At 48.3% G+C, this 24,422-nt stretch overlaps 9 protein-coding genes across 9 annotated transcripts; 4 read left to right on the top strand and 5 right to left on the bottom strand.

The window, feature by feature from the left end:
- Positions 1–461: 461 nt before the first annotated feature.
- Positions 462–2,663, top strand: ONS95_002505 (uncharacterized protein; the record flags this gene model as incomplete). Its single annotated transcript, XM_058495767.1, has 3 exons — positions 462–910; positions 987–1,733; positions 1,781–2,663. 3 exons carry the CDS (start codon positions 462–464, stop codon positions 2,661–2,663), a joined length of 2,079 nt encoding a protein of 692 aa, XP_058354495.1.
- Positions 2,664–3,068: 405 nt separating this feature from the next.
- On the top strand, positions 3,069–4,436 carry ONS95_002504 (uncharacterized protein; the record flags this gene model as incomplete). Its single annotated transcript, XM_058495766.1, has 2 exons — positions 3,069–4,346; positions 4,395–4,436. 2 exons carry the CDS (start codon positions 3,069–3,071, stop codon positions 4,434–4,436), a joined length of 1,320 nt encoding a protein of 439 aa, XP_058354494.1.
- Positions 4,437–4,459: 23 nt separating this feature from the next.
- On the bottom strand, positions 4,460–7,245 carry ONS95_002503 (uncharacterized protein; the record flags this gene model as incomplete). Its single annotated transcript, XM_058495765.1, has 9 exons — positions 4,460–5,717; positions 5,763–5,872; positions 5,945–6,029; positions 6,095–6,144; positions 6,190–6,426; positions 6,491–6,589; positions 6,638–6,968; positions 7,021–7,072; positions 7,140–7,245. The coding sequence occupies 9 exons, from the start codon at positions 7,243–7,245 to the stop codon at positions 4,460–4,462; spliced, it is 2,328 nt and encodes a 775-aa protein (XP_058354493.1).
- Positions 7,246–7,588: 343 nt separating this feature from the next.
- Positions 7,589–9,292, bottom strand: ONS95_002502 (uncharacterized protein; the record flags this gene model as incomplete). The annotated part of the gene is made up of 1 exon (XM_058495764.1): positions 7,589–9,292. The coding sequence occupies one exon, from the start codon at positions 9,290–9,292 to the stop codon at positions 7,589–7,591; it is 1,704 nt and encodes a 567-aa protein (XP_058354492.1).
- Positions 9,293–9,842: 550 nt separating this feature from the next.
- Positions 9,843–10,869, bottom strand: ONS95_002501 (uncharacterized protein; the record flags this gene model as incomplete). Its single annotated transcript, XM_058495763.1, has 4 exons — positions 9,843–10,335; positions 10,391–10,557; positions 10,620–10,677; positions 10,766–10,869. The coding sequence occupies 4 exons, from the start codon at positions 10,867–10,869 to the stop codon at positions 9,843–9,845; spliced, it is 822 nt and encodes a 273-aa protein (XP_058354491.1).
- A 3,409-nt stretch (positions 10,870–14,278) lies between these two features.
- Positions 14,279–15,450, top strand: ONS95_002500 (uncharacterized protein; the record flags this gene model as incomplete). Its single annotated transcript, XM_058495762.1, has 2 exons — positions 14,279–14,717; positions 14,771–15,450. 2 exons carry the CDS (start codon positions 14,279–14,281, stop codon positions 15,448–15,450), a joined length of 1,119 nt encoding a protein of 372 aa, XP_058354490.1.
- A 1,084-nt stretch (positions 15,451–16,534) lies between these two features.
- On the top strand, positions 16,535–16,897 carry ONS95_002499 (uncharacterized protein; the record flags this gene model as incomplete). Its single annotated transcript, XM_058495761.1, has 1 exon — positions 16,535–16,897. The coding sequence occupies one exon, from the start codon at positions 16,535–16,537 to the stop codon at positions 16,895–16,897; it is 363 nt and encodes a 120-aa protein (XP_058354489.1).
- A 707-nt stretch (positions 16,898–17,604) lies between these two features.
- Positions 17,605–19,986, bottom strand: ONS95_002498 (uncharacterized protein; the record flags this gene model as incomplete). Its single annotated transcript, XM_058495760.1, has 4 exons — positions 17,605–18,180; positions 18,231–19,133; positions 19,222–19,869; positions 19,927–19,986. The coding sequence occupies 4 exons, from the start codon at positions 19,984–19,986 to the stop codon at positions 17,605–17,607; spliced, it is 2,187 nt and encodes a 728-aa protein (XP_058354488.1).
- A 1,073-nt stretch (positions 19,987–21,059) lies between these two features.
- ARP2_1 (Arp2/3 complex subunit, actin nucleation center) lies at positions 21,060–22,924 on the bottom strand. Its single transcript, XM_058495759.1, has 5 exons — positions 22,354–22,924; positions 21,933–22,276; positions 21,871–21,882; positions 21,563–21,711; positions 21,060–21,506 (listed from the first exon to the last, which is right to left on the bottom strand). Exons 1-5 carry the CDS (start codon positions 22,630–22,632, stop codon positions 21,469–21,471), a joined length of 822 nt encoding a protein of 273 aa, XP_058354487.1. The 5' UTR covers positions 22,633–22,924; the 3' UTR covers positions 21,060–21,468.
- Between the last annotated feature and the right edge of the window lie 1,498 nt (positions 22,925–24,422).

Below are 24,422 nucleotides of genomic sequence, written 5' to 3'. Positions count from 1 at the left end.
TCTCACCTTTAAATTCGATCAAAGTTGGTTGGGTGGGCTCGCATTACAGTACATAGCCTAGCGCGCCAACGCTGCACTTGCTGGTGACAGCAGATGTCTTGGATTCGGAACCCACGTGGGCACTGGGTGCAGTGGTTGACGAGCACGCTGTGAGCACCGAACAGCCTCCTGTCTCCACTAAACATCTTGTCTCTGGAGCTGCCATGTCGAGCATAATACGAGGCAGACACAGGCATTGGCAAGTCACCATAGTGCGGTGCTGAGAATCCTTCTGCATCGGGACCCAGTTGTGCTTGATTCTAAGGAGGGCTGAGCAAATATATGAGGCTTTTCTTGGCCTTGGTGACAGCATCTGATCCAGAGCAGGGACCACAGACGGCTCAGACTCATAAATATAAAAAAATCACACATTATGTGATGTTTCCAAGTACCGAGGATTTCATGGGAATATTTACCCAAATATGGCTTCCGATGTCCCCTCGCGATCATTTTTTGCTCGACTTCAGCACGGCGCATCAGGCTGGAGAGGTGCAATTACAACCGGCCTTTCCTTGGCCATCTCAGTCCTTGTGGTGAATTTGTCTATGACAGTATGGCTCATGCATAGAGCCCATAGTTCTTCCATATCTGATGAGGTCTCCATTTACGAAGGGTCTTGTGGTCAGTCGAAGCGACTGTCTTTCTGGACACATCTTGCGATCAATATCCTCAGTTCCTTGCTTCTCGGATCGAGCAATTATGCCACTCAACTCCTCTGTGCGCCCACTCGAGCGGAAGTCGACGAGGCACACAGGAAGCAGAAATGGCTGGATATTGGACTTTGGAGCTTCAGGAACTGGAAAAAGGTCGGAACTGGACGGAATGTCCTCTGTACCCTGCTGCTGGTGAGCAGTATCCCACTTCATCTCCTGTAAGTATTCAGGGATGTTCGATTCCGTAGTCTTTCAACTATTTTCAACCAATGAGTATGCTGAATGATTATTTAGATACAATTCTGTCTTCTATTCGCGCCTTGCTGTAACAGATATCATGTGGGGTGTAGTCACGCCTGCGTTCATCGATGGCAACTATACCTATCCCTCAGAGCTTGTCAATATGCAGTACGGCATTGGCCCTCGCAAGTTCATATATGATATGCGGCAAGATATACTATCATGGGACAGAATCTCACCAGAAGACTGCTGGAATGCTTACTCAAGGAGGTTCTTGACCGCGAGGAGAAGTGTCATCGCGGTCTCCTCGGTCTACCGCGACAACGGCTTCGAGGGTCCCGACTTGGTAGTTCGCGATTATGATCGCAGATGGGCGTATGAAAAAGGACAAACGATGAGGTTTCTGTGCAATTCAGTGGGCTGTGACATCGGCGAGCGTTCCAAAGCACAACTATCGACCGTGGACTATTGCCTGAGCGAACCGTGGCCAGAACGCTGCGAGTTCAACTTCAGTCCTTCGCTGATGACTGCTGTCATTGTCTGCAATGTTATCAAGATTCTCTGCTTGATTCTGATTTTGTGGCGGCACCGTACCAGCACGCTTGTCACGACAGGAGATGCGATTGCGTCTTTTCTCGACAATGCGGACCCGTCAACGAAAGGGTATTGCTTGCTGTCAAGAGATGATGTTGTTTCAGGGAAGTGGACTCAGGGCGAGGCGGCTCCTATTTGGTACTCGAAATCAAAATTACGTTGGTATCATGCTGCTAGCACTGGGAGATGGTGGTTTTGTTACGGACTGTGAGTTCATCCTCCATGTCGGTAAGCTTCTACTGACTCTTCAATAGTAGCTCCGCAGTTCTCATAACCTCAGTTGCATTCTTTATTGTTGGCACCAAGTCGGTCCCAAATTCTCAGCTTCCACTTATGAAATATTTGTGGTCCCTCGGGTTTGGCACAGCAATGCCAGAGGCAATTGTTGCGGTAGAAGTGGAAGGCTTCGCCGCGAATGTCCTATTCGCCAATTTCCCACAGCTTATTCTCTCGTTCCTTTATCTTACGTACAATGGCCTGTTTACGAGCATGCTTGGAGCAGTAGAGTATGGTCGATTCTCTCAACATCGCAAGGGACTGCGAGTATCGTCGAAGCCGGAAGGAGTACAACGTTCATCCTACTACCTCCAACTTCCATACACATACGGCATTCCCCTCATCACAATATCGATTGTTCTCCATTGGCTAGTCAGTCAAAGCTTATTTGTCGTCCTGATACATATCAGCAGATGGACGGAACTGAAAAAGTACCAGGGTTTTGGCTACAAAGAGAATTTGACTGCGTCTGGTTACTCGCCAATTGCTCTCTTCTTCGTCATTCTGGTTTCGACTCTTACTCTGATAGGGGGAAGGATATTTGGTTGTCGACGCTTACCAGGAGATATTCCGCTTGCTGGCGGATGTAGCGTGGTAATCAGCGCCGCTTGCCATCCAGATACAACGAGAGATGGGTATCCGGGGGCGCACTCTACTTCTGAGGTCCAATGGGGCGCTATATCCGCCAGACAGTCCCCAGACTCGAAAGTAGTCTCTAAGGTGCCAGGGGACAATGATACAGGCTTGTTGATGATCACCGAATGCGACTTGGCACTCCTTGGAGACTCCCGAAGTTTGGGGCATTGTAGCTTCAGTTCCGATTCTGTTGAAAGTCCTGAAAAGGGCAGTCCCTACAAGTAAAGAAATAAATAACAGATACCTGTATGATAGCATTCTTGCCATCTTCGCTCAGCAATCTGTAACATCAAAAGCCTCGACGTCAACTGTATCGGCTCACGATCCGCGTCACGTGGAGCGCAAGTAAACAACACTTTCCATTACACCTAGGTAAGCTGCCCCAGCGACGTCTTCCAGCCTGAATTTCTTTTCAGGAGTTATGATGGGCTTTATGACTCCATCAGTCTCGCCTTTCATAGCTTATAAGTATCTATAATAGTCTGAATATAGGGTTGCATTATGAGAGTCTCCCCGCTTGACTCATCAGCACTAAGATAAAAGTAGGTGACCTTGCCCTCAAAGTCAAACAATTCAAACAACCTGTCACAATCAACATTCTACTCATCAAGCTCTTCCACAAACTTCACAATGGCCGGAACAGTCCCTGGGTTCCTCCGCATTGCCTTAGAAACACGACTCCAGATTTACACCATTGTTCTCGACCAAAGACTTGGGTATAACCCACCTCGCTACTTTGCTATCTCAGAAGTCTCGAAACAAATGCGGCGAGAGGTATTACGTATGCTTCTTGATAATTGCAAATATTTCCACAGTCTGGAACTCCTGGCAAAATGGACGGCAAAGGGGCCGTCCCACTTGCTACCTATGGTCTCCAATATATCCGTTCATATCTTCGAAGACTCGCTCTTGCCGATTGCGAATACTCCGAGGAGATACATAGCAGATTCCACGTGCTATGATCCTTCGACAGCCGAATGGTGGGAAGCTGAATACGCTCGACGGGCTCCTATGACCGCAGACGAGATTCCTAGGCATTCTTGGTTGGCAAGCTTCCTAGATTCTCTGACAATATCCGAACAGAAGGTAGAATATACCCATGATCCACGGCCAGTTTATACTGCCTGGAAAGCTTTTACCTCTATCAGTGAGGTTCGGAAGATCTGGATTTTGCTCAAGGACGGTAGTTATCCCAACCCTACACGAAGACTCGACCTTGAGCAGCAGCTTCTGTTGGATATGATGGCCGCGACATTTACGCGTCTCCAAGAGCTCAGTGTGTTTTCCAACCTCATCTCTCTGGAATACATCAGCAAATTCCACGATCTCCGGACACTGCGATTCACCGGGTATTCTACCTCAACACCTGCTGAGACAGCAGACATTCTTTGCAGCCTAACGAAACTTGAAACTATCATCATCTATCGGTATCCCGATCATAGCGACAAAAATCACTCGATCATCACTTCTGAGCTTCCAAGATATCTCTCTTTAACTGCAGAGGTGATTGCGAAGCTCCATCCTCTCAAGAGAGTCGAGGTTCACCATATGGCCAGCACTATTCCATCACAGCATGTCACAATTCCTGTGATGAAAGCCTTACAAGCTCACATAAATTGCCTACGATCACTTTATCTTGGCCCGGATGCACCGCTTGATTGTGATGTTATTCGTTCGATCATCCAGTTCACCGCTTCCTCACGGCTCCACGATCTACAGCTCAGACTTGTCTTTGCGCGGCCGATCACCCACTTGGATCTCAGTACAGTCCTCCCGAGTACCATCAAGCATGGAGAAGTGTCTTTAACGCAGAAACTTAATCCTCAGTTTGCGTATGCACAAATGTCGTATCTCGAGATTTCCTCATCTCGAAGCTGTCTTTCCAATACCAAGACAGCCAAGACTTGCGTAAGTTGCGACCATCCACGTTTTGATATAGGCACTGACAGTCGATAGATGTGTTCTCAAAAGACGATTGGAACTGTTCCTGCTCAGTAGCCGCCTGGTCTCTGCGTAGGTCATCATGCTCTCCTCTGACGGGCGAGACTAGAGAACGTCGTCATTCCTATGCTAGAGGCAGTCGCTCTTTGGAAATCATGTCGGTTGATGTCGAGGCAAGTCAACATGACAGATCTCATTCCCTTTATAAGCCGCATGTTTCTGGCACGCCAACTCGGAGTCTGAGAGGGATGTCGTGAATGGATACTGTGCACTCTCGGTATCAAGGCCGTCTCAGGAACTCGTCCAGAGCCAGGCAAGAGTTCTGAGCTATTAAACTTCAGCATTATAACACCATGTTTGGAAGTGGAGGACACAAATATGTCGCCAGGATCGGTCGCAACATGATCTCTTACCGACTTCACAAGCTGAGTAGCTACTGCCAGCGCCGCTTCGAAATGGTGAGAGTCACGATCAAGGGGGTGGCTTTCTGGATCTCCTAGCAAGTCGAGTAACTGCGATACTTTGTTTTCTGCGCTCCCATTGTGGGAGACCACCTGGCGTCCCTTTGGCTCCTGTGGCTGCTGCGATTTGGACAAACAGGTGGTGAGAATTAGACATGCAATGATGGCCGTACGTTTCTGATAGAACGATTGGACTGTGGTCGAGGAGATCTGAATTAGATATATTTCGATGATCTTCACTGCATGTATACATGCATCCTTGCCAACTGGAGATGGATCTTGCTTGCTGTTTCTGTCATCGCTGTTGGTTGGTGAGAAGTCCGCGGTGTTACTTCCCAGATGAGATGTTCCAAAAACTGCGATCAAATCCGAGATCTCCTCTCGAAGGAGAATGCTCGCCAGATGATAAGTTCCCAGAGCAGAAAGTCTAGTTTCAGTTTCTCGACCCTGAACGTCAATTTGGTCAAAGTAGGATTTCCACCGTGCCAGTCCATTAGCCAAATCTGATCTCTTGAGTAGATCGATAGCTTTGGAAGATGCTGTTGGAATGGCACGGCCAAGATCTAAGATCTTTGACACAATCGCATGGACTAGGATTTCCAATATAAATGGGTCTTGAGAATGGAGTTTATGCTCATGACCTAATATGCCATGTCCAAGAAATAGAGCCACCAGCTGTCCGATTTTCGGTGTAGCCAAGTTTTTTGTTGCCTGCTTGTACCTCACCAACTCGTTTTCCCATTCTACTGCTGTGGTGGCCTGCCAGATACTTGTTGTGTAGGGGAGTGGAAGATCTAGCAAACTCGTCGATAGCATTGAATGACGCATGAAGTGTATGGAGCCCTTGACGTCGGCTAGGAAAATGTAGTATGCAAATCTCATAGGTTAGCATCGATCTGCGGACCATTCGTCAAGCAAATACCTTATCTTGGATTCGCTCTCCACCCACTGCTTCCATCGTTCAGCCAAGCTTCGCGCACTCATTTCGACACCATGTGACGTTTGTGACAGGAAACTGCCTTGTCTGAATTTCTTCAACGAAAAATATTCATTTAGCATGTCTGGCTGGCAAGTTTTTGTCTAGATAGACTTCTCAAGACTCACCATTGTCGTCATTGCGCGGGTGAAATCTGTCAGTACATGCTCTTTATGATCCAGTGTATAACACCCAATGTGCTCTATCATGAGACTGTAGCTCTGTCAGTTGGCCCGGAACGTCTTGTGAAATACCAGTACAACTGTCACAGGACTTACACAGCCGGGATATTCGCCAAAAACCAATCACTGTCTTGATCTTTTGCTACCTTCAGTCTGTCAGATCGTTCATCACTAGCAAGAGTCATATATACAGTATAGAAGCTGCCATGCAGATGCTTGTAAATGACCAAGCCAAGTTCATGGTCGTCTGAGTTGCCCTCCAAAATGCCACCCAAACTACACACTGCAAGGATGACTGAGATCGACAAGTCGGATACGTCACATGTTGGCCGGTGGAAAATTGGCATGACTATTTCCATATACTCGAAGCCACGACGAAAGAGCATGTGTAGAGAACCTTTGTTGTCAGAAGTGAGAGGTGCAAGTTGCTATGCAAAACAGATATCAGGAAGCCATACTATAGGTAATCGAAGAAACAGTGGCAAGACCTACAGGAAGCTCAGCGACAAGACGTTGATACAGATCATCAGATATCATGAGCTTCGCATCAAAGCCATCCATCTGCTGCCCATCGAGCTGGAATTCTGGATCCTAAGTATCGTCAATTTACCGTCGAGAACGAGCTGGTCGGCCATATACCTGCTGCATATCATCCTGGACAAGAAGTGGACCTTCGGCAGGCGCACCAAAAATGACTCGCTCCAGCGGAAACCCTTGAGGTTCAGCCATCGAATATGGATCTGAGCGAACATCCACACGAGCAGATTGCTGCAATGGTGCAGATTCAAAGTCAATCTCTCCAGGAGGGGCAAAAGGTCGAGCGCTTGAATCCCAGCCAGCTTTCGTACGCTTCCTTGAAGGCTCTTGATGGTCACCATGATCACAAGGTGGTGGAGTGATTTCCCGCGGCTTATCCACATTCTCCAAGTTGACATCTTCGTGTCGTCGGATGTGGGCTTGGAGGAGATCACTGTAACTTTGTTCAGAATTTCTGCTTCCCTTTGCTGGGTGGGTTGACCCACTTGCGTGTGAAAGGCTTCTTGCAGAGAAAGCACGAGAAAGCACGTTCTTGGTCTAGATAAGTGTCAACCGCTATCACTTTACGAGTTGAGAAATATTTGATGGAATAGTTGACACTTACGAGTGAGACGATGGCGATTCAGATGTTCCACTCTAAGATAAGACTTGCTGCAGCCATCGTGATCGCAGTGATGCCGCTGCTTCGAGGTTGCTGTTTGGGAAGCCATTCCAGTATATTTGATTCAAACATTATGTGATTTATTCATAGCTAGACAAGCTTGTTCCTGAGCTGAGTATGGTTTGTGACTCTGGTGATGAGAAAATGGCGTCGTGAGGAGTGAGATGAAATTCAGGTAGGCTAAACCCTTTCAGGTGCTCACAGCTTGGTGGGGTGATTTCCCAGCGACTGTACCTCTCGATTTAGCGAGCTGAGCGCTGTATTTGCAGCGTCTCACTACCTGAAATCGAATCAGGAAGCCTGTCCAGGTATAGTTTACTTTGACGACTGACAGTTATGTTTACATCTCTATTACAAATTTCTGTACATTTTAATTGCCATCTACCTCATAACTATTCATCATTCGGATTCCCATACGTGCTGAAACCGAACGACGGCCCAAAATTGCACACCTTACTCGCTCTAGTCTGCTCCTTCCTCAAATTATCATCCTCATCTCTGATAGCACCCTCGAGCTTCTCTCTTTCAGCAGTCTCCATCCGTTGCATGTTCGCCACCTCCTCGACACTGTTCCCTTCTTGTACTGTACCAAGGGTTCTTCTTGCTTCTAATGTGTCGTCTCGCTCTTGGTCATGCTTCTTCTCGTACGCCAAAGCTGCATCGGCTTTTTCACGGAGCGCTGCTGCTTGTGCATCTTCTGCTACCATGGCGTAGTGGCACCGTCTGTAGACACCCATGGCGCTGAATATCAGGCCAAGAACTTCCCAAGCGAACAATATTGGGAGAGCATAATGTAGTGTTGGATTGCATCCTCCTGACCAGATGTCTAGCAAACCTTGGTAGACTTCATGGGCTGGCATGGCATATGCCCATCGATAGAACCCATTCGAAAGCTCGAACGGCATGAGAATCGATGTGACGTTGAGAATGACCCATGATATCAGGGCCATCGGGACATATTGCACAGCCAGCCAGACAGTAAAGAGATCCATTGCCAGGAAATTCAGATGGGCAAAAAGCCAGAGGAGGATCCAAGTGAGAACAAACTGATTACCGTTGACGTCCCAGCCTGCTCGGAATGCCCAAATTGCTCCTGCGACACACAGCGAACCGATGAAAGTGTATGCCATCGAAATTCCATATCGGTAGGCGATGATACGGTGGGGATAGAGCATATTGTAGATCTTGAATTGGGCATACAGTCCATTGATCGTGCCCAGGTAGAAGAACTCTTGGATTAGGATCAGAATGATAACAAGAGTGTTGTAAATTAATCTTGAACCCTGGGATGTTGGTTGAATATTGATGTCCCCAAGAGTCCAAGGATCTGTGAAAATAGCAACGGCATCAGAATTCGTCGAATCGACCAACCCAAAAGTCCCATTGGTTGAATAGACAACACGAGCAGCTGTTGCCAAACTTTTGAGATTTGCGGAAATGGCTGAATCTACGATTGCTGGGTAACGCGCCTCATTCCAGACGTACGTAAGCACATCCGAACGATCATAAGTTGACGCGTCTGTTCCTCCCAACGCGGCTTCCAGTCTGGCGGATGCCCCGGGAGACGTGTAGAGCGCTGCCCAGTATCGTGTCTGGCAGACCTCTTCTCTCAAATCCCCAACCTCGAATTGGGTTGCTGGGCGTTCTTTCAACGTAGGATAGCCGTCACCCTTCAGAGATCCATAGGCGTCTCTCACAGCCTGTCCAATGCTACCTCCATCGTAATCGACGAAAAGAATGTCGAGTGAGTGTATCCTCTCCGTTTGTTGATACAGCGCTCCAAAGATGTACACGAACAGCGTGAAGAAAAGCAGCTGCAGAAGCAGGAAGTTGGTCCCAGCCGCTTTCAGGAAATTCCGCCTAATGGGTTTAACGTCTTTGTCGTTGCCATGAATGCGCCGTTGGTTTGCCTTGGGGTAGAGACGTGTAGGATGGAATATGAGCAACATCTCGTGCTTCACGAACCCAGTCCCGGAGGATTGAACATGAGGCTTTTCTGATTCGGAATTGAAAGAGCTTGATATTCTAGACGTAGAAATAGTCTCACCCGTTTGAGTTTGGTTTTGACGTTGAGCTGCAGTAGGTGAATGCTGCATGGTGCTTAGTAACACAAAGTTTTGCTGCTTACGGGTGTTGTATGAGCCAATGAGAAGCTGTACCTTCCTCGGTTACGATGGAACCACCCAACTACTTGCCTTAACCCCTATCCTGCCGTGATGCTTATTTAATGGTTATCAAGCTCAGAGTCACACTCGTTGACATGAACCAGCTTTTCAGTCAAACGATACATAACGAGATTTTTCTGGGTGTGGAGTCTTGCTGTATTAGCGGTCCACTTCCGCACTTTCCGAGGCCCGGTTTTTGATCCAAATCCCGTAGTAAATGCTTACTGTTGAGATGGAGAATGAAACGAACGTATGCTCCACTCTTTGACATCCACAGAATGACTAATTGTCAGCGTCACTGTGTCCACTATATAAGGTTATGCGAAGGGAGATCTCGCTTGCGGTTTCAGGTTTGTCAGCCTTTTGCCTATAAAGACAAACTGGGACACAGAAACAACGAATTCAGTTAATTCCAGGTCCCAAGGAGAAAATAAATCAGATTGAGCAGATTCTAGTGACAGCCGGGAGTCCCCCACCCGGATCACAAAAAAAACATACCCAAAATCCCACCCACGACACCACCAAGCCATTCAATATTCCTTCCAACTTTCTCTGCCGCAGCAATGCTCGAAGTCGTGCTTGGACTCGCTGCATCAGCCCCTCCAGTCCCCGAACTCGTCGATGGTGTCGAGGTGACAATGGGCGAAGAAGAAGTCACCGTACCACTCCCGCTCGCCGTGCTCGAGGTCTCGGTCTGACTGCTCGTTCCTGTAACCTGACTGTTACTAGCAGAGGAAGCTGTTCCAGAAGCTGTTCTTGAACTTGAGGCAGCAGCCAACTTCTCCCCACCAGCTGTGATAAGAATCGCATACCAGGTCGCTGATGTCGTGCCAGTCTGCAAACTAGTCCGTGTCATGGCAGTAATGGTCCCCTCATCTTGAGTAACTCCAATTTGAGCAGCGACGCTCAGGGTGAAAGTACCAGTAACGGAAGGTGCGAGTGTGGAAGGAAATTTAAAGTCGCCTTCATAAGAGCTAGATATCGTCCACAGTTAAGTATACATGTACAACAGAGGTGGGGAAAACTTACGTAACATCATCGAAGCCAGTGAAGCTATGAGAGAACTGCAGACTCGTCTCCCATTGTGTGAACACTTGCGCGCCAACAGTTTCCCATATACATGTTATGGGCGTCGGACCCGGTACTAACTCAGCGGTGGCATCACAGCTGATAGCGTAGGTTGTTGCTGTTGAGTCCTGTAACGACGTAGTCAGAATCTGCTTCAGTCAAGACTGGAATGGAGGTATGGAGAACATACAACGTTGACAACTGAGGCCCCAAGCCCTCTTGTGGAATTTTCGCCATCTGGTAGAGCCCTGATTGCGTTAACCGTGGCACCTCGGTCGATGACATGGAAGGATGGTAAAGGAGAGGAACGAGACAAGAGAAAATATAGAAGCTTACCAGAGAGGGTTGATAAGGTTGACAATCTGCATAGGGCTATCGAATTCTTGAGAAAGAACGCATCGAAGCAGCGAGAATGCTCCAACAACTCTCAATGAAAACATCCTGCTTTCTCTCGCAAAGTCTTGCTATCCTCGATTGAGTTTCGGAAAAGTTAAAGATTAAGTCAAATGGTTCCTTGCAAGCGTTTCTCTGAGCATCAACACAAGAATAGAACTTGACTGGCACGACGTACGAAATGCTTTCCGAACCTCGATATCAAGCTTTCATGGACGCCACTAACTCAACTGCCGCGTCACGAATTCATACCTTCCTAAAATGCCAGACATCTGTGTCTGAGAAGGCGGGGTGTCTTGGAGGCAGTGGTTCTAGCTGGAAGGAGAAGGTGGGGGAGGAGCCAAGGACTTGGAATGCACGTGAACCACACATGACTTTGCGATACCTGCCATTTGATTTCACGAACTATGAAGTAATGGACGCATTTTATGTATTTCAGAAGGTATAAAAAAGAGAAGAAACAAGTCAAATATATTTTAATTGATATAGGTGGAGCCAAGCACGACTTTCTTGTCCAGATTACTTGTGGGGTATGATTCTGAAGTACCGAGGAATTCTTGGTAGCTTTCAGATCTCCATGTCTTGGTCCATCTAATACGGAAAGCAGTAGAACGCCTTTTCAATTGAATGAGTCCTAGTAGGGGAATCCCTCTAGCATGATGATACGAAACTGGTCGTACGCCAAGACTTTGGAGCAACTGATAATGTGAACAACAGAAAGACATACGACACGAGCTGAATCTCAGTTACGAGAGTCGAACGCTTGAGCAAGAGGGAGGACACTCTACCGTTTCGGAAAGCTTGAGAACTTGGAAGGAGGCTCTGAATCAAGCCCGGTTTTCATCGACTGGGAGCTTCCAGAGAACATCACCCGTACGAGATTATGCGTGGAAAAAGGGAATACGTATGGGAAGCACTGCGAAGATTCCGCCAAGCTGTGCGGCTCCTGTAATAGCAGAGAGACTAAGAGATAAGTCAAAGAGATAAAGTTCAAGAAGAGAGCAAATGCAGTACCGCAGTCCAGCAACTCAATTCCTTCTTAAAACGTTATGTTGAGGAGACGCAGAAGGGGACTACAAAGGGTAGGATGTAAAAACATGGCTGAACATAACAGGAGAATACTCTGAAGTAATCCACCAAGGTTCTCCATTCGAGATCACTGTACCATCTCAAGTGATTCAACTCGAGACCCGCTAAAGACTCCCAAGTCAACAATCGATTCTGGTTCTTGAAGCCAAGAACACAGCCTCCCGTAAATTACCCAAGAAAGTCCTCCATGTGATTCGAAGCCCACAAGTCTCGGCTGACATACCCGAGCCTTGCATCAAGGCACTCCAACCACTGAGCAGCAATCTCACTCACATCCATGGGAACATTGGCAGTCCAGCACGATGAAAAAATAAATTGGCACGACCAGCAATACCAAATCATGAGACCATGACCCACTCGGAACACCGGAGCCGCCAGAGAATCCTCTTAGGAGAATTGATAATTGGTGCGATTGTGAGATACTCCCTAGCGATATGTTGCTGCTGTCGCTGGCACGCTGCACGGAACCGGGGTGTCGATGGAAGGCTGCGCTGCGCCTCCACGGTAGAGCAGCAGGGCTTTGTTGGCGGGTGCACACATGCGGTGTATCGCGATTGTGATTTGGAACGATATGAGGGTTCGGTGGTCTCCTAGTTTAGGAAGGTTACGAGATTTGAGAAATAGGCAGATGAATTCTCTGGGAGGGGATTCGATGGAGAGAACAAATTAGTGGCGAGACTCCCAGTCCGTAGATCTGCCAGAATGGAAAAACGCTTGGCAGGGCTGAGCTTTAGGAGCTAGCCTGGCTGACCTCGGCACTGCTTCGTAGCTCCAGGATGATCGTGATTTGTTGATGTAAAAAGTTGTCAGATGAGGCAGAATTGACAGAGTCCATTGACTGACATGCTGTCATACAGCTCTTGGACGAGTTAGGCATCCTTCTAGAAGGATAGAAGGTGGCCCAGTTCTAGTGGTTAAGGCGGCACGGTCAGAAGATCATGAGAGATGTGTCCTGTGGTTTGTGGTTCCGGGTTCAAAGAATCTGGGCTAAGCCGGCGTCGAGATGGTCCGAGCAAGATGTTTGATGTTTGATGTTTGGTATGATACCGTACCGTATGTAGATGGTCGAACGGAATCATACGGGTGGTGTGTTGCTCAACCTCCACCAACCTTCCTCTTCAGTATGAGGCATTATTAAAGGACTCATTATCTTGTTGCCTGGATGCAAAGGAAGCCGCTTTCCTCCTGCAAACAGCCTGTCTGTTCCGCATCGCCCCTTTCTCACTGCTTGCTATACTTCTGACAATCCCTTCGTATGGATAAGCGGCAGTGTAGTGTCAATTCCCCCCGAGTAAGACGTAAAGAATTGGCACGGTCCAGCAAGTAATGATGTCGTTCAAGGATGATCGTCGGGCGAAGAACCGTAAACGGCGCGAGTGCGAAGCTGCCACAGGGGTTCGGCGTCTGAGAAGAGGCCTAGCGGAATGCTAAGCTTTTGTGGAGCCCTGCAGGCTGGTCGCGATGGGCTCCCGGCTCGACAGGTGCGGGAGTGGGCGTGGGCGTGGGCGCAGTTACAGCGCACCAGTGCTTCACTATCAGAAGAGGCATTATTATTTCACGAAGCGAACGAGAAAGGCACTTTGGTCATACGGTGAGGCAAATTCTTTGGAATTGAGGGAATTGGCTGGCCAATGAGAATTTACTGGACCTTTTATCATTCTTCTTTGCGATTGTCAGTGCTGCCGAAGCTTGGAAATTCTTAGGTAGCAGCTTTAGACCCTTGGTCGGACTCTTGGAGCTTGACGGGAGCTTGGGAAGGGGGAGGGACGGGGTTGGGGGCGACCAGAAAATGTACAGGGTGGAGGAGGAGGAGTGTGGTCGAAGGGGGAGATAACCAAAAGTCTCAGCGTCATCTCGAGACGAAGATAAAACACATGATAGTAGAGGAACTTTCATCCAGTCATCATCTCAACTGCTAAAGAACGAACAGCAGATTGATTTACTGCCTTGCGTATCAGCAGTCTGCCCTTCGCACTGTGCCACAGGCCCACAGCCATCTGCATCCCACTGTGTTCCACCAGCCAAGAGTGTCTAGCAGGCCATCCTGCCATCCTGCCATCCTGCCCTTTCCTCTGCTTGGGAGCTTGCCAGCTCTGGGTTCCTTCCTCGCATTCACGATCCGCGGTGGTTTCCCCGCATCACCACAGCCCAGTCTAGCGTGAACACTAAAGGAACAGGCAGCTTGCATCGTCCGATACTTAAACGCGAGCTCTCCCAGTGCGACAAAGAGGTGTTCATTCCACACAACACAACTCACTTCAACCCAGTGTTTTAACCTTAACTCCTCACAGCATCATCGAAGCGCCTCTGTTGATTCTTCCGTCGCATACATACATACATACATACATACACCCATACACACATACAATGGCATCAAGCATGGACACTGGCAGCGTTGCCAAAGACGATATCCGCAAGCCAGCTGAGCAAGGCTCTCCTCCAACAAACGGTGTTGGATTTCGCCCACAGAACACTCCTGGTCGCGACAACCCTCTGATCAATGTCGAGCCACCGAGGAGAGAAGATCTCCAGCCATCATATGCACAGACACTCGCCGGCGAAAGCGACCAAGGAGCCCATGGCTGGTATGGAAGCATGATCAACACCCTGGGTTCTTGTATTGGGACCATGGGAGCTATTCCATGCTGCTTCATCTGCCCCAACCCTTACAAGCCCGTTTCGCAGGGTAATGTTGGTCTCGTCACCAAGTTTGGTCGTTTCTATCGCGCAGTCGATCCAGGTCTGGTCAAGATCAACCCTCTTTCTGAGCGCCTGATCCAGGTCGACGTAAAGATCCAGATTGTTGGTACGTATAAAAATCCCCCAAATCGCAATTTCAAAAGCTAATACAATCTGCAGAGGTTCCCAAGCAAGTCTGCATGACCAAGGACAATGTTACTCTCCATTTGACCTCCGTCATCTACTACCACATTACCTCTCCACACAAGGCAGCTTTCGGTATTTCGAACGTCCGTCAGGCCTTGGTCGAACGTACCCAAACTACACTCCGTCATGTTGTTGGTGCCCGAGTTCTCCAGGACGTTATCGAACGCCGAGAGGAAGTTGCTCAGTCCATCGGAGAGATTATCGAGGACGTCGCCTCAGGATGGGGTGTCCAAGTTGAGAGTATGCTCATCAAGGACATCATCTTCAGCAACGAGTTGCAAGACTCCCTCTCAATGGCCGCTCAATCCAAGCGTATCGGAGAATCGAAGGTCATTGCAGCCCGCGCCGAAGTCGAATCTGCCAAGCTCATGAGACAAGCTGCCGACATTCTTTCTTCCGCACCAGCCATGCAAATCAGATATCTCGAGGCCATGCAAGCCATGGCCAAATCCGCCAACTCCAAGGTTATCTTCTTGCCTGGTGCTTCCAACGTAGGATCATCCATGGCTATGGCAAGCGCGATTGGCGAAGGGCTAGAACATAACGGCGGCCTCTCAGCAGCCGCCCAGAAGTTCGATAACACGAACGATTTTGGAGGTCAGGACTCCGGTTTCCAACGTGCTATCAATGCTCACGTAGTTGAAAACATCTAAGGCAAAACCATACTGATGATTTGGTGTCTTTGTAGCCTGGTCTACAAAATAGGTGCTCGCATCTACTTGGCAGCAGCGACTTTGCGCATTACCAGCAACAACCACACTACTCTGCTGTATTTTATAATATCCTGCCTTTGATGTATTTGCGTTTTGATGATCGCGACGATGAATTGGAATGGAGGGGAAAGGTTTAATCCGAGATGGGATGGGGAGTATGGGCAACAGCTTTAGTAATGACAGTGGGGTGGAATTGGACGTGCGGTGTCTTTCTTGTTAGTTTTTGGCAGGATACCCCGGTCGTTCACATATGGTATTCTTTTGATAATTTAGTTGGCTCAATGATACCAGTTTCTTTAAATTAAACCGCCTCTCTCATATCTGCCAAAATGATTTGTCAATTTACAGTAAGCTTCTCCAGTACCTACAACACGTTTTGCTCTTACCTGAGGTAAGGTATTCGGAGAATAGCTGTAGCGGTGATCAGGGCTTCGAGGCATCGGGCATAAGAGAACATTGCATCATATGGGATAATTTAGAGAATGCTCTTAATGCCCTTTCCCCCCATAAGTAGCGTACTTCAGACTAATGGTCAACGAAGGTCTCACTATTCGGTTGTCCCGAGGCCTCATTCTTGGATCCATAGTTTAATGGCTGTGGTTGATTCAGTGGAAACAGCTTGAAATACATCCAGGATCAGGGCCAAGGGAGAGTTGAACTCAAAGATTTACTAAACCTTAAGGATTTTAGTTGAAGCTGCTCCTTTTCTCCTTGTAGCTTTGTTTACACTCCACAATATAAACCGGGTCAACTCGCCTAAATCTCCACGAGGCTGAACCAGAGCCTCGTGTAGAAAATCGTTGCGTGGCAGGATCTATCTACCAACCACTTCAACTTCGGGCCACCATCACAAATCAAATTAACGACAGATCTATTCCACGGACAAGCCACGTATCTTCAATACTAAATCGCAAATCTGACGTCGATGCACTCCCTCCTCCGCCTCTTCACTCGGCGAACTCCCCTCTCCCTCTCCATTTCCACGCCTCTCTCCAGAACACGCCTCCCATTCACAACATCCAATATGTCCTCCTCCTCAACATCCTACTCGACCTTTCCCCCTCCTCCTCCTCCCGAAGAAACCACCACCCAATCCAACGAAACACAAACCCCCAAGCAACCCCTCGCCCTCCCCGAAGCACCCCTCAACACCACACAACTCGACATATCCTCCGGCAGCACGTCCGTCAAGCTCGATCATCTCGGCCCGATGGTAGTCAATGTGGATGGGACGCTGAGCCGGATATCGAATTGGGAGCAGATGGCGGAGATTGAGAGGGAGAACACGGTGAGGATTATTGGGGTTAGGAATCGGACGAGGTTGAGGGCTTTGAGGGAGAAGGAGGGGGGGAAGGAGGGAGGGGAGGGGAACGAAGAGGGGAAGTGAGGGGGGCTGAGGTGGGGTGGGATGGAAGGGATGGGATGGGGAAATACTGGGAGTGGAGAAGTGGGAAATTGGAGTTGGGGGTCGTGGTATTTGAGGAGTGATGGTAGAGCTAAGGTTCGTGGGTGGGCTCTGCACGTAAAGCTGTTCAGCAGATTGGGGTTACTGGATCAGCAACAGAGATGAGGGAACTAGAGGGATATGCCACGAGAAGAGTTGTACACGCTGAGTTGAAGATTTATAGATCAGGAAAAGAATGGCTTGGGATGTCGATATTTGCAGAGTGGGGAATTTGGACACGGCCGGTGAGGTGGGAGTAGATGGACGAGCTGATGGGAACCTGATGCCGCTCTGAAGCTTCATGCCGTGTAATGGAATACACTTGATAATGAGCGAGACTTTGACCATATATAGTGGAGAAAGTTCAGCGCGGATCGCTGATGTCGCCAGATCAAATGGATGGAGAATAAGGCAAAGTGGGTTCTTGGAGAATATAGTTATGATTGAATGAATGCCTGCTACTCAAGCAAAGGCGATCGATCGTCCAGCGTTCGCTGCATACAGTACAGTACGTGAATGCTATGAATCATAAGCGAAAGAAGAGGAATAGAAGAAAATGCCAATTCCTCAGTCAAAACGCCAGTCCCTCGTCTACGATGCCAATCCCCTTCGCTAAAAATACACAAATTAAGATGAACAATTGTCCAGTCTCAAACGCTAGAAACGGCTCCAAAGCCGGCATGCTCAAAAGTATGGTGGTCCCTCTCATATTCCGGGGGACTCTGAAAACTGAAGGTAGGGCCTCGCCTGGCAGACCGTGAGTCTTGGAGGTGGAAAGGCTCGGTAAATGTGCGTGGAATCCAACCCGATGTGGAAACCGCGCTCTCAGGAGCCATTTTCCACGACTGATCCAGAGGAGGCGATGTGCTCCAGGTTCGATCTTGTGCTGCTGATACAGCGGGAGCTAAATGAGCTGCTGGAGGTGGGGGACTCCAGAGTAGTTCCGAGGGAGGCGATGGCACCCAAGTCTGAGTCTGTGGCACTGGGGCTGGCTGTGGGAGATTGAAGGCCGCTTGCCTCCATAGCTGAGTTTCTGATGTTGGACTTATCTGAGCTGTTGGAGCAGCTGCTGGAGGCAAGGGAACTGTTGGTGATTGTTGTGATGTGGTCGCCGCGACCGAAGCTCCACCAACAACGGGGGATTTTGCGTCTTCTTTCTGGCAAGGATGAATGTCCCATGACATGCGTTCGCGAGCAATATAGAGAGACGGATGAACTAGTTGCGCCTAGAAGCTGTTAGCTATTGTCACTGTCAGGCAAGAGTTGGGCTGCATACCTGGAACATGATGAGAGCTTGATTGATCCCCATCATATCCGCAATGTGCTTCAATCTCCCCCGAAGGAATATCCGCTGCGAAGGCGACGCAAAATCGGAACTAGCAGCTGCAAAAATTGGCCACATGGAGAAGATACCAGCAAGAGGCTTCACTCTGGTGGGATCGTGCTCGCCACATGCAAAATTCGATCGATCAGCCATTGAGGGGTTCTTGCCACGGTTCCAACCGAAGAAGTATGGAACACTCGCTACGATATCCTCAATGAGTCCCCGGCAGATCTGGGTGGCAGTTGCGTATTCTGGTGTGAGTCTGTAATCACTATTGTCACCTAACCAAGCCACACAGCGCAGAATCGTTGTGTAGATGAAAAGCCGGCATCCTCTCACAATGTTGTATTTGTAGGCCATCCACATCTCTCCATATGCATCAACTCGACCTGGGTGAATGACGGAATTGGGCAGATCGGGAACTTCACCATCGATGAACGCTACAGTGTTGATCTGCCACGCTGGAGGTAGTGACTGGATCCAATCAATATACTGCTTGTCTAATGCTTCGGCTCGTTGAAGCAACTTCAAGACTTTTTCAATGTTCTCCGCAGATCTGAACCTGATGGTAGTTGTTGCATCGTTGTCGGCACGGAGCTGGGCCATTTTGAGGTTTGCTGCTGCAAAAGTTTGAACGATTGGGTCGTCTGCAATGACACCCATCCAATCGACTCCAGGGTTGATCGGTTTCGAGTTGGCGATACAATGTACAGTCATATGAGCCCTTACTGCAATGAAAAGCTCCTTGCCAACTGGTGTCCTCCACTGCTCCATTGTACGAGACTTCATAACGGCAACAGCTCCGTCAATATGAGAGCTCCAACCTCCCACTTTCATTCGAGATGGCGTCAATTGCTGCTCGTGGGTTAGCAGTTGCGAAGGAACCAGTTGCTATCTCAGTGTCACTAGAGAGAAAGATTGTAACGAAAACTGGACTACCTACTTCGAAGGATGCCATCAACATGACTGAAGCTAGGGTCGAATCTGTTGATGCTGTCTTGGGGTTTTGCAGGGCCAGATTGATCTCTTTCAATGCTTTCAGGTACCATAGATCGGCTGTTGGAAGCAATGCCTTCGAGTTTGGTCGAGTTCCTAATGCAGCCAAAGCGACGGCCGAGAAAGCAAAAACAAGAGACTGAGGCGGAGTCCTTTGCTTCAATAGAGGAATCACAAAGTCCAAGTAACCTCTCATTGTACCGGCTTCGGGCACCAGGACGAAGTTGGCTAGGAAATAGCAGGAGGCCTGCTGAGAGAGTGGAGTTGTCATATGCCCAGCAGTAAAGCTATGGTGTCTGTGGGCTACGTCTGTCGTGTACCCATGCCCACGAGATACTACACTCGACATTGAGGAATTTCTTGAGTGTGTGCCCATTGTGGTGGAAGTCGGAAAGGATGGTGAGGGCTCAACAAATCCATCTCCACTGCGATCACTGCTGACAGCGAGATTCTGGTGATTTTGCGCCCTCCGATTGAGCTTTTTCTTTGTCGCTTTACTCTCGTCTCTCAACTTGAGCTCGAAGGCATCTCGATAACCAGGGCATACTCTCTTCGACTTTTGACACCGCATGCATCCTGGCTTTCCTTCGTCGCACTACAGTTTCTACAGTTAACATGACTTGAATGAATTGAGCTCTACGATAATACATACCTTGATACGACGAGCTCGACACATATAACATCCCCTACTTGGCTTGCCAGTGTTGACCATTGCTCTACAAGATATTATTCAGAAGATTGCAAGTTGAATGTAGAATTGTTGCGATTGGATATCTTCAAAGAATTTCCGTTTGCGAGTGGAAGACCTTGCGAGACGGGGCTCTTAAGTCGAATACCAACCATCAACAATGTACCTTGCAGACTAGTCGTTCGTCGGCCAGTCAGGCAGTGCAGCGGAGCTGGGAAGATACTGTTTCGACCAAGGTTTTGTGGTGCTGGGAGCTGCCGACATGTCCCTGTTCCAACTTCGAGTAGTGAATCACCGCATCTGTGTGGTAGGGATGAAACCTGTAAACGTACAAGTGGCAGATATCCAACAGGACTATCTGGGCTGCCCTGCGATGGTGGAGCCATATTGGGTCATACCCCGGTTGTTGTTTCTGTTCGAGTCAAGGAAGATCCTGGTATGGATCTGAGACTGCCTTATGGTTACAGTGAAGAGAGATCCGTTTGCCTCTCTAGATATCGGCTAAATCCAACGGAGAAATATGCATGGAAGTGCGACAATGCTTTGTTGGTCAAGACCGCAAGGAAACAATCTGTCATAATGACTTCCTGCCTTTAACGGGAACGCTAGGAGATATTTTGTGTGTACCTCCATTTACACAATAAGGACGTGAGAGGCAAACGGAAGTGTCAAAAGAGGGGCTCGAGACCATAGCCAAACGCGAACAAAACAATGCCGAATCGATACCACATCCTAGTCTAGATCGCCATCTGCGAATCAAAATACAGTTATCTGGTAGCGTCCCCGGATCATGAATAGACCCCGCGCTTCCGTCCGAGAATCAAAAGGTTAATCTCTTGACAGGTAAGCAAACACTGCTGCAGAAGCGAGCGGACAAGCAAAAGGAAGAAGCCGTTTGCAGGGTCGAAGAATATGAGACAAAACACGTTAGAAAATCATACACACGAGCAAAGCCCCCTTCAAGAAACGTCAGATCATCAGATGGCTTATCCTTCATGATAATGCATAATGAAGTCAAACTTGACAGCGGCCTGATATGGATATCGAGTAGGCGCCGTAATTTTGGCAGCACAGAGACGGAAGACACAGAAGTTTGATCGTCGATGTGACAACGGTTGAAGCATCGAAACTTTCATCTTCATGTTGTTCTATGCTTACTTAAGCGAGGGAACGTGCCATGATAGGGCTCGTGCATTGCCTTATCTTCCGTGAAACTAGGGGTTTGCCCAGGATTTGACGACGATGAAGATATTCACTGCTTGGTAGGCCAAGTTTATATCCGCTCAACATCCGAGATTCATTATTCATTGCTCCTCGTCTCCACTACCGAACTCTAAATATTACTATAACTCAGCTTGCTGGCCGGCCAAAAAGGCATGGCATGGCATTGACCTTGAGATCTGCATCTCTCAACCTTGAGCATCACCAACCTCCCCCTTTCAGCCTTTTCGGATATTGCTTCGTTCGGCGGCACGACGACGTATTCGTACAAGCACCTCCGGAAGTTTATGCGATAGAACCCCCACTGAGCTTTATTATCTGACCTGTACGAGTCCGTAGCGTCAGTTCCGTTCTTGAGGCTGGCCGGAAAGCACCTTACCATTGATCCATTCGCTTTCTTTGCTCGCAAGGAATGCCACAACTCTGGCGATATCCTCTGGTACAGCGACCCTCTTCAATGGACACAGTCTTGCTATTCCTGCTTCGATTGATTCTGGGGAGGATTCAGGTGTAGCTCCCGGTGAGTAACTGAAATAACGAGGGGTTAGCATAGGCTTCAACGGAGAATTTGCGGAGCTGTCTCGAACGCTATTGGTTTACTGTCCGATCACGCAGTAGGTCGTGGGCATATTATCGCGGAGATGTATACTCGTGAGACATATGCAAAGACTGGCTGGGACAACTTACTGCCACGCATTCCTACCGAGTGGTTAGCTAATGCTGATAGGCCAATGCCAAGGGAGACTTACTCGTCAAACATATCGGTCTTGACGCCGCCAGGGGCAATAGCATTCACAGTGATACCTTTGGAAGGACCGCAATCTGCAGAGAAGCTTCGAGTGAAGCCCTCAACTGCCGCCTTACTGCCAGCGTAGAGCGCATGGTTTGGCACACCAGACATGGTAGCGGCGACTGAGGACATCAGTATGATCCGCCCTCCTTTCTCCAAGTGAATATAAGCCTGCTGGGCGACGAAAAACTGTGCCTTTGTGTTTAGATTGAAAACTTTGTCGTAGTCTGCTTCCGTAATCTTGTCCGCGGCTTTGAAGTTCTCTGTTCCGCTGTTCGACATGACAATATCTAATCGCCCGAACTGAGAGCAAGTCAGCTGCGTTTACTGTTTAAAAATTGTGGAATATGTTGAAATGCCCTTGACCGATTTGTACGCACATGATCAATGGCCTCTTTGAAGAGGCGCTCAACCTCAACCACCTTAGTCACGTCAGCTTTGATCGCACATGCTTTGCTGCCAAGCCGTTCAATCTGTTTGACAAGCTCCTCGGCTCCCTTCGAAGTGTTGGCATAGTTGACAACTACTGATGCTCCTCGCTGTGCAAGACCAAGTGCGATACCCCGGCCAATACCTCGTCCCGAACCAGTTACGAGTGCGACCTTCCCAACAAGTGAACCAATCTGATAGTCTCCATTTGACACTTCGATGGAACCCATGGTTCAGTATTTGGAAGAATGATGTTTAGTATGAATGGCTCTAACCATGGTGTTGAGGTTCGTTATTTTACTTTATTATATTTTATGGCTTTAGTATGGGATACACAATGTGTTATATGGCCTACGGACTCCGTTCTACGAAAGTGTATGAAGTGTGCCCTACAAACTACCTGTATCTCGTACAATCTGTTCGCGCCCCTTCGTCCTGTCGGACAAATTTTGTACTGGGTGCACTGACAATCAGTCTGAGCTTTTTCGCATCTCAACACTACGGCCGGCCTCAAGGCTCGGATATCCGGTCGCTGATATCAAGTCCGGAATTCCACCCTGAACTTTCAAGGGTAGCAATTTTATAACAACGGGATGCCGATTGGTAATTGTATACACAAGACTGTTTCCTGTTTCGAATTGAGGCTATTAATAGCCAGTTCAGCAAGTTTGGACTTAAGCCATCCTCTCGTTGTTTCATTGTTTCGCGGACCACACCTAATTGGCTAGATCAGTAACCTAATTCTCGCCTCTGAGCACTCCCTTAACGGGGATTCAATGATTCGTCACTACTTCTCGTCTCATGACTTTTAATGCAAACATGTTTCTTCGTTCTGTGACCCGAGTTGGGCCTCGGCCGGCTCATTCGTAGTCGGTGTAAATTAAGTTTTATACTTCTCAGTCCAAATATTTTCAGCAAACAATTCCAAATACTCCAGGGTCTCAGGCTCGGCCTACTACCCATAGCAACGACATTGCTGGATATCCGAGGACCGAATTTTTGGAAGTTGTCAGGTTATTATGCTCGAAGGGTCAATTTTGGCGGAGTGGATCGCGCCGCGACAGAATGATCATTGTTTGCGTACGAGGAACATCGCAATCAAGGCTCCTCTTCGTCAATATCTGTAACTGGACAGTCATTATATGTAGGATATGGATGCTCTGACAGCCCGGTCTCCCGAATAGCTTAGCTTATCAAATAACTAATGCAGATACTATTAAATATGCCTACAATCCCTTTCGAGTTCGATGGGTCTAAACACAATTGCGGCTTCTAACAGAGCAAGAAGGGAAAATCTCTGGACGGTACTTTCTCGAGTATGATCTACATATCAAGCACTTAGTCAGTTGGCAGACTTTCCCGACCTAGAAGCTCCTGTTTTCAAGAGAGTCAATGCCATCTTGCGAAGGTAACTTCCGCCTCAAGCTGGTAACATATCCACAAGACTGGAGTCCCTGGGAGCGCCTTCTACCTCATGTTCTCGTCGACTACACAATTACTCGGTGAAAATGGCTGGCCAGACTCCCTCATCATGAAGTCGAATGACGAGCTCTTGCCAATCAAAGCACTAAAACACATCACCTCCGAGGTACACATTACCAGGAGCGTATTTCAGAGACTCATGCTGATGGGCATCATCAGGAATTTGGCGGCACATCATGTCTATACAGATCCAGGTCCAAAGGAGGTTAATCTGAGGCGTCATAGCAGCGCCAGAGATGTTCACGAATGTAGACGGAGGGTGGAGCTTTGCGGAACTGAAATCGAGCGAGATATGGGATTACATAACGAACATGGACATGGGAAGGTATTCAGGAGGAGCTACGGGCGAGAAAACAGGAAAAAGAGTCCTCTTCAGGGTTGCTTTTGGGGATAAAGAACGGAGTCTCAGTCAAAGTCTGTGAGCTTGGAAGCATTGAGCCTACTGGTACTTCTTTGGCGACTCCTGCACCTACAGAGTGGATGTATTTTCAAGGAAGTCTCTTCTTCCATGAATAATGATATCTCCGATATCTGCAAT

This window comes from Cadophora gregata, assembly GCF_030347475.1.
Source record: "Cadophora gregata isolate MNR1 chromosome Unknown scaffold_11, whole genome shotgun sequence".
Lineage (NCBI taxonomy): Eukaryota > Fungi > Ascomycota > Leotiomycetes > Helotiales > Ploettnerulaceae > Cadophora > Cadophora gregata.
This window is presented reverse-complemented; position numbering and strand designations above follow the sequence as displayed.

Bases quoted from the DNA above. Each gene is read 5' to 3' on its own strand.
- ARP2_1 (XM_058495759.1), bottom strand. From the start codon at position 22,632: ATGGGTTCCATCGAAGTGTCAAATGGAGACTATCAGATTGGTTCACTT. The intron at 22,277-22,353 runs GTGCGTACAAAT...ACTTGCTCTCAG, and splicing joins TCAAAGAGGCCATTGATCAT to TTCGGGCGATTAGATATTGT. The intron at 21,507-21,562 runs GTAAGGTGCTTT...GGACTCGTACAG, and splicing joins AGAAAGCGAATGGATCAATG to GTCAGATAATAAAGCTCAGT.